At 38.4% G+C, this 14,853-nt stretch overlaps 1 protein-coding gene and 1 pseudogene across 1 annotated transcript; one reads left to right on the forward strand and one right to left on the reverse strand.

Annotated features, from left to right (window-relative positions):
* Positions 1-4,382: 4,382 nt before the first annotated feature.
* Positions 4,383-6,185, forward strand: LOC136280301 (chymotrypsin-C-like). Its single transcript, XM_066165313.1, has 4 exons — positions 4,383-4,410; positions 4,758-4,874; positions 5,356-5,476; positions 5,736-6,185. The coding sequence occupies exons 1-4, from the start codon at positions 4,383-4,385 to the stop codon at positions 6,043-6,045; spliced, it is 576 nt and encodes a 191-aa protein (XP_066021410.1). The 3' UTR covers positions 6,046-6,185.
* A 3,271-nt stretch (positions 6,186-9,456) lies between these two features.
* Positions 9,457-11,932, reverse strand: LOC136280302 (uncharacterized; annotated as a pseudogene).
* Between the last annotated feature and the right edge of the window lie 2,921 nt (positions 11,933-14,853).

Genomic DNA, 14,853 nt, shown 5'->3' on the forward strand with positions numbered 1-14,853 from the left:
AAGGAGGCTGAAACCAACCCTCACAGATAAGGATGATGAAAGACACGTTTTTCTTTCTGTTTAAATGCAATGCCGTTCAACTTCCTTCTGTGTTTTAATTAAATAAAAGAATATGAATGTCAAAGGGGTCAGCATCTCCATCAGCGTTATTTGTCACGAATCTCTACCGTTTGATTTGTCTTGCTTTGACTGATTTACATCGTAAGGCAACTTAGTCTTGTATAGTAGGTAGTCTCGTTTGGTATGTAATTCAGTGCAAACGCCATGTCGTTGACCTCAAGTGATCAAAAAAAAGGAAGCGAAACAGACAAGCGGTCCAGTCAGGCAACCGTTCCTTGCATTTTCCGCACGCAAATAACATGAAACCAACTGGTCGATATAGCGTCCCGGCTCGCACTGTAATTAGCTTCTGATTTCTTTGTTAAATGTGTGAGTTATGCCGGTAATCGCAATTTCAAAACGAAAATCTCAATGCCGGTCATCTTTTGTCTTACTCTCTTTGCTCTTTTTTTATCTACGGTGACAAGTGTCGCTAAACTTATTAAACTTGAAGCATAGATAATCAGTTTTACCACCCAATACACAATGACTTATTTTGCATATTGTCTTCGTCTCTTGCAAGCTGAAGTAGGACCGGAAGAGACCGAAAATAAAGTTTTGAAGGCAACTCATGGTTATCACCGTACGCTGTGTTTACGATAACGAAATGTAATTTGAAGGTATTACTTCTGCGTTTCAGACGCAAAGGAATTAAATAAGAATCACGCACGAACGTGTCAAAGGATTTTCCCTTTCAGCACACGCGTTCGGTCAAGCTGCAAACGGTAACGTTATCTTTGTTTTCTTACTTTTGAGCGTTGTTATTTCTCAGGGTATAGAGGGCAGGAAAGGAGACGTTATCTGTCAACGAAGGGTTATTTTTTAGTGCGGAATTTTTTTCTACTTGAGCCAAATCACTGAGGCTGAAACTGTGCTGTTATTTTCTTTCCATCGAAAGATCTGTGTCTTTGGAAGTCATTCAGCCCCGGCCGTTTAACTTTTTATCAGAATTGGGCAATATGGTGTTTCAATCAGACCTATTGAGCCGCAGCACCGTCATACTTAGTTTTACACTCAACTGTGTATATTTTCAACCTCTCCTTATTTCCTTTATCATAAATAGTTTACGGTCAAAACCAGCAGGAAATCATACCAGATGTAACAATTTTTATCAAAAACGACAGAGAAATGATGGCGCAACTAAGCGAAGAAAATGTCTTTTCTGCCACAGGAAGAAAATAACTTCCCTGACTTCTCATGCGACGTCCTAAAATCCGACCTCAACATCCGCTACAACTGGAGCAGCTCAAATTGATAGCACGTTCTGAGTGCGCGCATGTAGGCTACTTTCCTTAGCAACTAATTATTTATGTTTTTAAAGGCAGTGCTCAGACGTTAAAAATACACCAAAATATTAACTAGACAATCTTAACACGTTAGTACACTGAGCTCTGAAACTTAACTAGAATTAAACCTATAAACAAAGCAAGATGCAGTTTTTACGATATCAGGTAAGATTTCAATTTACTGTACACTGTAACGCAAGTGAAGCTGAAAGGACTAAATGGGAAAATTTACGCGCTAGATTGACCAATACAGCGATTGATCTTGACAGGGTGTTTCGATCATCGTATTAAGAGGATTTTTTTTTTCTTAAGAGGCCAGATACGTGAAAAGTATTTGAAAAGGCCTCGCAACTATCATCACATTTTAAAATTCAATGATAAGGAGCGACTAGTGCCACTGCACAGAATAACAAAGGGCGAAACGTTCTTATTTTAAAGATTCAAATCCGGCTAGTCCTTTTCAAGATGGGGAAGTTATGGGTCAACAAATAGCAAGCAATATCAAACAATGGAAATCGATGATAATTGATACTCTATGCCAACTTTTCGATCGAAACCAGCCAAATATCAAAGTTTTATTCTGTAGTTATAAGATCAGAAATGTTGCCTACAGATATCACGAAGAGTTTCTAACATTAGATAACCTTCAACCTTCTCTATACTAAAAGGGAAGATTCTTCTTTCGGCAGGGGGAGAAAAGCACGACAAAAATCACTCCTTGAAATACTCCTATTTCTGCGTGTTTACAGGCGTAGGCTTAAATTTATTACATTTCTGTACCCAGTAAGGACACTCAAAGGATGTTAGTTGTTATTAGTCATATAAAACTTCTTTAACATTGGCCAAGGACACTGCTCACAATGTAACAATTATAACCAAGTTCTGTCAATTAAGATTAGATCTCCCTTTCGTGTTGCGATACACTTCCTTTAAGTTAGGCGTGAAAATTTTGACTTTCATCAAAGAAAGACACTTTAGGGGCCGGGTAGGGCTAGACCTTTTTCAATTCTCATCACTTTTACACTGAATTATGCATTGATCTTGTAAGGAGAAGTCATCATTCAATAAAGGGTCGAAACCAAAACCCGCTAAAAGGATGACTTCCATACTCCATACAATTCACAATTTAGCTAGTTTGATAAAAGGAGCTTCGGCTCAGAAGACAATTCGAATCAATCAGAAATATGTTCGACGAATGTTGTTGACTCGATTAAAACAACTAATTTTGGTATTATCAACTGAGTTGGCTGCCGTAGAGAGTTTCTAAAGCTGATGTTTCGAGCGCCCGCACTTCTTCAAACTTGCCACAAAGTTGACCTAAAATTTGCTTTGATCGTCACTGGATATCTATTAATCTGCTAAGAGAAGAGAAAATTAACCAAATAGACCGTGCACTTGAGTTTCAAGCATATGATTAGCTAAGAAATATTCACTGGGAAAAGAACTGAACCTCTCTCTTTTTTCCTAGATTCTCTGGTATGTGTTTTTGACTGCACTGATGTTGGCCACTCAAAATGTAATGAGCCGAAAAAAAAGTAAGTTTTTGCAAAAATTCACGCGTTTACTCCTTGAATTCAGAATTAACTGACCATCAGTCAATGAAGTCGTTTTCTATTGTGCCATTCTATTTTGGGGATCTCCATAAAATAATACTGAGAAGGAGAAAGTTGAATAAAAGGAAGTTCCACCATCAGACTGATGGCGATCAGAAGGAGCAATAGAAGCTTACGAACAAAATTGCAATCAGTTCATTTAAAAAGGAAATGCTAGACAGACGCAAGGCGCGTGTCTTTTTTTACATCAGCTGACATCAAACGAGAGGCTTTAATTTGGTATTTCGCGAGAATTCACCCCTATAAAAAGAAGCGGGTTCTAATTTCGGTTCGTTCAAACTAATTGAAGAAGATGAATTGAATAAACTTGAAATCTCAACGAAGAGATTTAATATTAAGGGTAGTGACACCTATTATTAATTTACAAAAAATCGGTATGAAAAAATTTTCACCGGAGCGTTAAATTCCAGTCCAGTATATCTAACTGCATTCATAACAGATATTACCTTACTGGGCACACGTTACGTGTTTCTTCTTATCTTAGAATGTGACAAGAAATGCCTCGATATTCTCTGTGAAACTCAAAGAAATCCGCCACCCAATACTAGAGTGGAAATACACACCGGTTATTGTAAGGCAAGATATGTTTGCCGAAAAGGAACTGACATAAGAACTTGCAGGAAAGGGCAGTGGATTGAAGCAAAGCACTCAAGTGTCTAGGTAAAGTTTCGCGGGTTGACTCGCTTTGGTTTGGATAAACTGAAATTACAACCATTTGATCGAACAGAATGAATGATTACAAATCAAAATCCGTAAGCCACGTCGCCATTCGATGTTCATAAGTTGAATCATAAACTGGATTTTGTTTTACCGATACAAAAATATCCATTCCTAAGTTAGATCGAACGCATTCCATCATAATCCATGATTATTACTAGTTTATGATTGAAAACGTAAGAAACTGTTCTCATATTTTATTTCATAAATATTTTCTAACACTCTTTTTATCAGCATATTGCGGCAAACCCGCGAACATTCCACACGCCACATTCTCTGGTTCCCGTTTCAGCTTCAACAGTATATTAAAGTACAGATGTGATCAAGGCTATGTGCTCAAAGGACCAAAAAGAAGGAAATGCAGAAAAAACGGACAGTGGTCTCAGGCTCCTACATGTTCACCAAGTAAATTGAATATGATAATCTTTACACACCGGTAAAGACAACAACAATTGTCGGTTGAGTGTTGAAAGTAATCAGGGATTATATTGGTTTTGCGTTATATTTTTAGGTATAATGATAAGTCAGTCTTTCAGTCAGTCAGTATGTTAATCACTCAGCCTTTCTTCTTACATCCATCTTAAGTTAGTCAGTCAGTCTGTGAGTCAGTCTGTTAACATTTGAGTTAGTCAGTCATTCGGTAAGTTGGTCAGTCAGTTATGCGTATATGAGTCAGTCTGTCTATCAGTCAGCTTGTGAGTCAGTCAGTCAGTCGGTCAGTCGGTCAGTCGGTCAGTCGGTCAGTCGGTCAGTCGGTCAGTCGGTCAGTCGGTCAGTCGGTCAGTCGGTCAGTCGGTCAGTCGGTCGGTCGGTCGGTCGGTCGGTCGGTCGGTCGGTCGATTTCAGATACTCATTTTTCCGTTCGTTCAGCCACTAGAATAGTGGAGTGCTACTTGGCAGGTGGATCGACTGGCCTATTCCACAAAGTATCACCTTAAAATACAGAAAAGACACGAAAAGAACAGAACAAATGAAAGCGCATTGCAATAAAACGGTCTTCTTTGAAGTGATCATTACTTTTTTGTATGTTTCTTGTTCACAGATTATACACCCTGTGGTGTAAGTCCTGTTGACCTGAGGGCGAGAGTGGTCGGTGGTAAGAATTCGAAAAGAGGCTGGTGGCCCTGGCAGATTGGACTGCGCAGGGTCAACTCAAAAGGTAGTTTGAATGGAAAATTTTTCATTGTCTGGCTCATTCATTGAATGCTGTATATACGAGGAGAGCATGACTAACATTTTTGTTCCAAGATTCGGCAAATCCTTTTAAGTAGCATATGACTGTCTGTGGCCTTTCACAACAACAGAAAAAAATTTATCTTTCAAATCTCACTCTTAATTCTACACGCTATCAACGACTATTCTCATTCAACTGATTTGTTTGTTTGTTTGTTTATTTTTTCACGTTATTATGCTCCCAAAAATACAGAGTAGCTCCATTTTTCCGTATATGTTCGTTACACAACCCACAATTCCTCTGTTCGCTCTGACGAGGGGCCAAGCACGAAACGTTACTTAAAATGCACTGGTCAAAAGCTGTTTTTTTTTCCGCCATAATTTTTGAGTAGTTTTTTTTATTAAGAAATCATTGCTAGAGAATAATACTTACTGTTTTTCAATTTGTTTCCTATCTCTTCTTTAAGCGGAACTTGCGCTTATCTGTGGTGGTGCTTTGATTTCTCGTCGCTGGGTTCTGACGGCTGCACATTGTTTTTACCACCGAGATTTTCGAGGGGCTCGTGTTCTCGACAATTGGTCCAATAAGTAAGCACTGACTCCAATAATCCTCTTTACGTTTGAATTTTAAAGAAACATTTTATATCTACGGATATAATGTTTTTCATTGTTGTACTTGAAAGTTCACATTTAAAGGCAGAGGAAATTCTGCCAAAAAAGAAGGTTTCGAGTTTCTGAAATCATTCACAGGGCTTAACTCTTGAAAAACTCCCAAAACCAGTCTTTCCTTAGTAGGTGAAGCAAACCTGGCTTATTTTCTCTACGACTATTACTCTTTATCTCGCAGGTACCGCGTGACAGTGGGTGATCACCACTTGGGGAGGGATGAAAAATCTCAGATTGACGTGGAAGTGATGAAGATATTTGTTCATCAAGATTATAATGATGTGAAAATCACAAATGACATTGCTCTGGTCAAACTCGACAAGGAAGTGGAACTTGGCCCTTTAGTACGGACATTGTGTATTCCGGACAAGGATAAAGGAGATTTGGCAATCGTTAAAAAGTACGGCATAGCAACAGGATGGGGTGTAACGCAAGCCCTGAAACCCTTACAAGTCCCCAAAGAACACAAATGCTACTCAGACCGTCTTTAATACTCAGCCTTCACAATTCAAAGCGACCAACTGTACGCTAACAAATCAGCGGAATACTTTTTTAACTCCACAGTGACGTTTTGTGTCGGGGATGGAAAGGGAGGAAATGATACTTGCGAAGGTGATGGTGGAGGAGCTTTCGTCCGTGATACCAGGGTGTACTCATTTATTGACTGGATAAAGAAAACTATGGAAGACAACTCATAGGAAAATGACTGAGCTTGTTGAATACAGTTTTACTGATTCATAATATAAAGAGTGTCTGTTCTTGGTCATCAGGAACAACACATCAGGCATTTAATTTTTGTTGTTTATGCTGCTTGCTTTAAAAGTTGCCTTCTGCAACTAGGAGTGATAGTGCTAGTCAAAAGTTTTTTCTTGTAAGCTGAGTGAGGCTTACAACCGATTAGCTGATGGGAAAAACTCCTGCGAAAATCGTTGCTTTACAATTTCTCACCGTTACTTTGATGTCTGATTGAGGTTTTTGCCTAGAAAGTCTGTGCTTTTGTAGATTAATGCGCAGATTGATGGTTTGGCTTTTTCTTTCTTTTTTTTTTTTTTCGTTTTGTAGTCAAATAAAATCGCCGATGAACATAAGATGGTTTCTTTCATCCTCTCCTAAAGTAGATGTAATCATGACAGAAGCAAGTAGACAACATCTTTAAAGGAGGAACTTAAAGTCATATTTCCTTTGGGGTCATCACTGCCTGAGTTGGTATTAGCACATCGCGATGGCTCAACTCCTTTGCCAGAAATTTTCGACAGGCGATTAGGTAATTTCGTATGGAAACTTGTCTCCTTCGGTTTCGTCAGCAAGAGAGTTTGTTTCAAGATTGGCTATTAGAAAGGATCTTTCCGCGCGCTTTTTATGAAGCATGAGAGTAACATGCTGCTGGTACGTTTCGCGCACTCTCGGTAGTGCATTTCAAATACCGGCATTATCATTCCAGCAAGTTAACATTTTTCAGCCGTTCCCTTTGTTAATAACACGCTGTTTTGCAGCCTGACTATGGGTATCAGATACCGCGGGAATTTCGATTTTTCTATTTTTGTCTACGTGGTTTTAATGAAGTTTTGTGTAAATATCTCCTAATAACCTAAGCGTGTTACGATAAGGGCTGGGGATTACGATTAGTAACTTAGCTTGGTTTCAAACAAGAAGAACATGTCTTTATTCAGAAGGTGATCCTGAAACCACTGGTTGCTGAGATGTTGGCAAAATCGTTTCCCCTTTCATATTGTTTAAGTTCGCACATCACTGTCACATTTCCTCCAAGTTATACTTTGCTGCGTTCGCATGGAACACTATAGAAGAAACTATCTAGTTTGCTTCGTTCAATGAGGTTATTCAGGGCCGCGCTTCTGTGAGCCGGGCGTTTTTTTCCTTTTTTGATCACTAATTTAGGAAGCTCTTGATTGTCAAACAAATTCTCCTTATCAAAACCTTAGAGAATGTGAAGAGAGCAGTATAGAGAATATGCATATTGATGTTAGGGTGTAAAGGGTTAGTCCAACCTTAACACACCATTTGCGACCACAAATAGATACCGAAAAAGAAATCTTGATGCTTCGGAAACACGTCTTAAATGATTTTTATTACGCACGTAAAATATAGTAGATACATCGACTTGTTCTGATGGCTAAAAAACGTGTTCGGTTTAAATTTGATTGCAATTTTGTTAGAAGAAATTTCCGTTCATATAAGTCAACTGATTATAAATTCCGTGCGGAAGATGAAAAGTACACATTGTGCACATCTTAATCTCCATATTGAAAGAGGTATTCTACGTGCTAAATCAATAATTAAGACTTACTTTCTTGATCGAGAATTTGACATGAAATTGGCCTAAAAACGAGCCTGAAAAGAACCAAATGTATAAGAAGAAGCAATTTCCAGGAATTCCGGTTCGAAATAAACTTTTTCCAGATCAAATTACTCTCTTATTCGTCAAGCAGTTTATTAAAATTAAAGTATTTCTTACCACAAGATAATTGAAATACCTACGCCGAGTTTTTAATCACCGTAGAATTGTTCATCCGTTTTCATGTCGAACTCGCGATTGGCTAATATGCCACAATCACCAACAGCTTAGTACAAACTTTTGTGTATTTTAGTGGACTAGTTTCTCGTAGAAAGAAAAGATAACAATTACTCTACTCACAAAGTAAGACCGTCATTGAAAAAGGAAATTATCAACTGCTTACAATATATATTTTTTAACTGAATGGTTTTTGCAATTTGTTATTTCCATTCATATTCCCAACACTAAAGTAATGAAGCTCTTATAATGCTCCTAAATAAGATGTGCAGTATTGAAGATCTTATAATGCTTCTAAATAAGATGTGCTTTGATTTTATCTTTTAACAATTTATCGTCCTGTGTTAATTGACTGGTAGTCCCAGTAGAATTGGATCAGTCATGATGATCTTTGTATCGATGGATCGAACAACTCTGATAATATGAATAAACATAAAAAAGTTGAAAGTTGAGAATGGAGGTTGGACATGTCCTTTCGCTATGATTACGATAATTGCACTGGTTGTAAATTTAAAAATGAACCACCCCCATTACCTTAGCATGTCCCAAGTTTATCTCCTTTCTGAGTCTACTAGACTTAACGATATGTAATTTGACATGGTTTGATGTTACTCTGGTTTACAGATTTAATTATTGTAACCGAAGAAGTTACAATTCGTAGACCCAACGTTTCGACACTCCTGTCCAGTGCCTTCATCAGGGGTGACCTAAACGCTACAACAAGAGGTCTTTTATATGATCACTAATTAGCTGGGAACCAGTCTCCGGTTCCCTTTCATCAGAAGTGCTACTAGTTGTAACTGGTTTATCTGGAGAGTTTTGGTTGAGTCATGATTAAATTTACCTTCTTTCTTTCTATACACAACTAAGAAACGACAAATGTGAGGGTATCGGCTGAAGTGTGAGCTAGAACAAAAATGTCAGTTAGCGCCATATTAGCACGCGTGTGTTCATGCAAACAGGAAACTATTTACATCCTCTGTCATTGCCGCTTACGGCTTAGTTCCACCGAATGTAAATACCTACTAATCTACTTGTAAGGCACGCTCAGTAATATCATTAAAATTGCCCCTCATAGGCAATTAATTGGCAATCATATTTCGGATAATATCAGTATCTGGGCAACTGCCCACCTACCCCTCCCCTAACTCAACAACAGTCAGTTGACAACAAGTTAAGGTTAATGTTGGGTTAGGGGAGGGGTAGGTGGGCAGTTGCCCAGATATTGATATTGATCCCATATTTCTATAGTCCCCCCATTATATTATATTGGTGACGACTGATCTCCCTTCCGTCCCCCCCTGAAAACCATGTGTTCCCCAAAACAATCCTTCACCCCCAGGCGATAACAAATAACTGGTCGTATTTTAGGTCATAATGTGATTTTCACACAAATTTTTCTAAAGGCTCGCACGTTCTCTAACTTGCTCTGCCATTCTTCACCGTCGGTTTCAATAGTACACTGAATTGAACTACATACTCGTTTTATTTTTCCCTCTTTTAAGTTTCCTCTATGATCTTCTCCAACTACCGCAGTTCCTTCGAGTATTTCGTCCAAGTTTGGCTTCTCATCAAGAAGTACTTTATCTTTACTTTTATTTAAATATTTGTCTCCATAAAGAACTTCCCACAACGAATGGCGTGCGATAGAAACAAAACGCCCTTTCAAATAACTCTTTCCTGAAGAGGACTGCGGAGCCTGACATGTTGCAACCTGAGAGTGATGAAGACATAGTACATGATTCGAGATAACGACTGATGCAATTACCTTCTGTATGCAATGAGGGATACTGGAACTGAGCCAGTAGTTTCTAGTACCCTGAGAGTTTTCCTATCAGAGGATATCAGACATCACACGGCAATCGATGCTGTTCCATTTCGAAGAAAGGGCGCATGGTTTCTATATCAATTCAAATACGCTCTATTTTAAAAGAGTACCGATGCTGATCTAAATAGAGAGAAGAGTATCAAGCCATCTAAGATATAAATTCTTACCTCGAAATACTGCAGGCTTACAACCAAACACTCTTGGATATCTTGGCAGAGGAATGTCATTACTAGGTCGAAAAAAAAACAGGACTTGCAAAAACTGAGTGATGAGTGGTTGAGAAAGTTTCAATTTTTCCTCTTCCTCACCGACACGTGGCTGAAAAAAAAATCAAATTTTATTTGTGTAAGAAAATTGTGATTATGCTTTTTCAAAATCAATTTTTCATATGTCACTGAATGAATCTTTATTCCTATTCTCAAAACTAATGCGACATTGTGTCTAAGATTCAGAAATTAGGCAGCAACTTCGTCTCTTTCCATGGTCAGCGGCTGAGTCAATCTTTATATTTCGATGCCTTATTAAAGAAGCCAATGTGACCCATAAAGAAGGGAAAACAACGATGATAATGTGGATGAAATCGTTAAAATTAACGTTTGCAAGCAATTTGTTACCTTAAAATGACTAATTTGAACCCATTTGTTGGAAATACGCGCCTTCACTTGAATCTGTAGAACCATATGCCCGAAATCTTCCAGGCGGACACCTGCCCCTGTAACAACGTTTTCCTCTCTGAGGTATACCTCAATTGGGAGAATCCTCATTCTACTGTGTGCGAGCTCCTCAAACCCAATGGCGTGCCTGTGGATATCAAGGGCCTTGTTGCATACTAAACATGGAAAAAAAATCAATGGTATCACAACACCTATAAATTTGACCGCATGAGTTTCCAGCGCGTGTGTGAACGAATAAAAAAGAAATAAAAGAATAGTCAAATTCTTCAATGGTCAAAGATAGAGCAAAGAGACAAAGAACGAGCTAAGAATGGGATTCCGAGCGTGAGCTAAGCAAGTTTCTCTTCTCGTTGCTCTGACATGTATATATCAAGAATGTCTTAACAAAGAATTGTTTCTGTACTCCAACGCCATTGTAGTCGATCGCTCTAATGCTGTACGTTTACTGAGACTTAAACTATCAGCATCGATACTTACTGATACTTCAACTATTAGCATCGTTCGATACAAAAAAACGAAAAAAGCTCTTACTTAGAAAACACTTGAAATTCACTGGTGTCCAGTGCTCCCACTGCATTTTATTACTGGCGGCCCAGTGAGGTAGAAGCTATGTTTACAACTAAAGACAACCACGCCGCCATTTTTGTAATTTCCTTGCTGTGCAGGATAAATGATGTTTGAGCCATAAGGAGAAATTGGAGGCTGACATGAAGATCCTTCAAATTAAGGTCAACACAGATGAAGCAATAGTAGATAAAGCCAGGTGATTCATCGCATGATGGCGCGCCATGAGCAAAAAAAAATTGATGTGCGCCATATACCATAGTGACGAGTGTCTGTAATAAACCTAAAGCACCCACTAACATTTGTCGCTTTGTGTGACTCAGTGTTAAGTTACGAGAGGAACCGTTGAGAATTTGTACACGTTATAAGGAATAGTATGGGGAACGATATATGGTCGATTTTCAACGATAAATTTTTAGAAATATGAACATTTTACGCGTAAAATCAATGGAACTTACTCTTATGACGTGTTCAAATTCTCAATAGTTCCTCTCGTAACTTAACACCGAGTCACACAAGGCGTGACGCTTTTATGAATTAATCGTTTGCTTTTTTTCGAGAAGTGAGCTTCCCGGGCCGCCTGTGGTTGTAGTCAAAGTTAATCTATTTCGCAAGCAAAATATGTCGTCTTCACTAAAACGATTCGCATTGAATGAGAAACTTGGATGTGGGTATTATTTTGATTTACTGTAACATTTACTTCCTCTGAAGCTGAACATTTAAAAATAGTCAGAGGCTAACCTTCAGTGCGTTTGTCTCAAAACTTGCCAAAATTTACTCATTTATGATTAGGACTTCCCTTAATGCTTTTGCTCGACAGACGTGCAAAGCTGGATTAGACTGGTGTTGTCAACACGTCAACACGTTAGCAAATGATCAGAGTAAAAAAAAATACACAAAAACTTTCACTCATCAAGGAAAGCTGGTTATTGTTTTTATGGACTGAATTTTTTCTCAATTAAATTGGGGTTAAATAGAGAGCTAATTAAACCATGCGAAGTCGAGGTCAGGCAAATCAAACACGTACAGAAACACATCTGGCTGTGTCTTGCTTTAAGCTCGATGGCAAAATTGTGAATCAATGCTTTTGAAGTCCGAGTTCGAGCCTTTTCCAGAAAATCCCTCCCATTCGTTTATAATATAACTCCCTAGTAACACATTAAGTTATTAAGCATCTAAAAGATATATATGATACAGCATTCGTAGAATGCGCTGTTCCAGCTAAAGCGGATTATAATATCATTACTAAGAAATGGCTATTTATTATTCAGAACTGGATACTTTCCAAAAGCGTCACGGCATACTCTTTGTTTCAACAGGTTAATTTTATTCTAAAATAATTTAAAAAAAGATAGAAAATAGTAAAAAACAACAATAGAGAGAGATAGAGAGGCGAGGGTGATTTCTTGCGCATTGTTATAACGCACCGGAAGGTCATAGACTATCCTAACACGCGCAAAAAAGGAGAAGGAGTCGCAATCCAAGCAATTATGCATAAGGAGTTGAAGGTAGCGACTTAATAGCATGGGCTCTTAAAAGGTACCAAACTGGTATGCTGTTTCTGGGGGGAGGATGGAATATTTTCAAACGATTGCCATACGGAATGGCTCCAAGTAAGTTTAGGCGAGATGCCTGACTGCTTTAGTTTGACTTTGTGAGAATCGGCTGAAGGCCATCACTATTCGAGACAGTTTCAATTTTTGTTTCTTTACACTGCAAAATAAAAAAAAGAAAGCTGCCATAAGACTTGGGAATAACCGCCTACAAATGATGGTTACCCTGTGTGTAGTATAGTCTCGGCTGCGGCAACAAAAATCGATCTATTCGCTACGACATCCTGTCAAATCTTGTCTTATGATGATACAATAACTAGCGCAGTTTTAACCCTTTTTACCAAACCCAGTTTAAAGGTCAACTGAGAAGCCTTTACCACACAGTGGGTGTAGTAATTTGTCACCAGAGGTCCTCTGCTCCATACAGAAATAAAAAGAGTAAAAACTTGCGCTCCCTTACAATGATTTCTACTTCACTTTCTCATTAAAAAAAAGATAAAAAAATAAATGAAAAATTTAAGGGATCTTACTGTTGCGTACTCAAGAACTATCTAATTTCTTACAACAATGTGTTGGTTTTAGTGCTAAGGCGATCTCTCGATTTTGTAAGCAGATTGAAGTTCTACAAACCCTCTTTGAGCGATAGTCCACCGACACTACCCCTCAAAGGTCGAAGATGGGGGATTTTTCAATGTAGTCCAACCCAACCCCCATTAGGACGTAAAAAATGTTGATACATTAGTCAAACATGAACTATTTACATAACACTCCTTTGAATTCTCTTACGTTTCTCATTTGCTTTGTCACTCTACAATAGGAGTGGAACTGAAAAATCGTTTTATGTTTCCCCTATTACTAGAGAAATTAGTGGCACGTTCAGGAGCTGTCTACTTTCTTGAAAATATATGTAGGGTTTGAGTGAGCACGAAGCTCCGATCTTGTTGGCGGATCGAGCTTCCACAAGTCCTCTTTTAACGATAGCCCACCTTCGCTGCGCCCGTTAAAAGTGAAAGATAAATTTAACAAGATTGTTCAGTACAGTCCAACATCCGCTCAGACGTTTTATATATTATGTGAAATTGAACTATTTACACAATTCTCCTTTGAATAATCGAACGTTTTCTAATTTGCTCTGCCACTCTACACCGTTTGTTTCTATAGGAAAGTGAGTGGTACTGCACGATCTTTTTATGTTTCCCCTCTTTATTTTCCCTCACGAATCTGTTCAAACGACTGCAGTGCCCTCAGGTAGCTGGTTGTCGTTAGGTTTCTCATCAAAAATTAGTATGTCATCTCCACTTAAATATTTGTATCGTTCTCCTTCAACGACTTCCCAGTCGACACCCAAGACAAACGAAAAACGCCCTTTACGATATTTTCCTCCCTCCTTGAAGAGGACTGCAGAGCCTGGCATGATACAACCTAAAAAGACAAGGACGCAAAACGTGAGGCTAGACAACAATACGAATAGTTATTGCATAAAAATGAGGTGATTCTCAAGCTGAACTCGGAACAGTTTCTCGTCTAAAGGATTTATTTTATACATTACACAACCATGAATGCTGATGACTGTGATTTTAGAAAAAAAGACGTTTTAATTTTCTACTTTTCAGTCATGAAACCGTTCCATTTTAATTTGTGGATGCTTATCTAAAGAGAGTGTTGGAGAGAGAACTTAAAGATACAATTCATCTATGAACTAAGTAGCCTAACCTCGACGTACTGCGTCACATCCATATAATGTCGGTGTTAAACAACTAGAGAGTCCTTGTCTGGTGAAAAGCAGAACTTGCAAAGACTGAGCGTCACGTTAGCATTCTTGAAGCATAACTTTCCATGAAACATCCAGAAGAGATTAATGCTGCTTTAGTAAAAGCGAAAACTCTTCGTTTTCAATTGTTTTTACCGGGAGGACTTGTCATAAGGGTTCCCTTTAAGTGCTTTTAATTAGCTTATATCGATAAAACCAACATAACGCCACCGAAAAAAGTAGTCAAACTTTCGTAAACTATGAGCTTAATTGTTTCCGGCTCTGTTCAATTTTCATTTATTAACCAGTTTTCGGCGGAACAACATGTGCACTTCCCTTGTTCCTCTTACTGCTTAGACATCAATGCCTAAAGCTGAATCGTACGTTGAAATCAACGGTA

Source organism: Pocillopora verrucosa, chromosome 4, assembly GCF_036669915.1.
Source record: "Pocillopora verrucosa isolate sample1 chromosome 4, ASM3666991v2, whole genome shotgun sequence".
Taxonomy (NCBI): Eukaryota; Metazoa; Cnidaria; class Anthozoa; order Scleractinia; family Pocilloporidae; genus Pocillopora; species Pocillopora verrucosa.

Coding starts and splice junctions, on each gene's coding strand:
- LOC136280301 (XM_066165313.1), top strand. CDS start 4,383: ATGAGTCAGTCTGTCTATCAGTCAGCTT. Junction 4,411..4,757: donor GTCTGTCTATCAGTCAGCTT/GTGAGTCAGTCA, acceptor TCTTGTTCACAG/ATTATACACCCTGTGGTGTA. Junction 5,477..5,735: donor CTCGACAATTGGTCCAATAA/GTAAGCACTGAC, acceptor TTTATCTCGCAG/GTACCGCGTGACAGTGGGTG.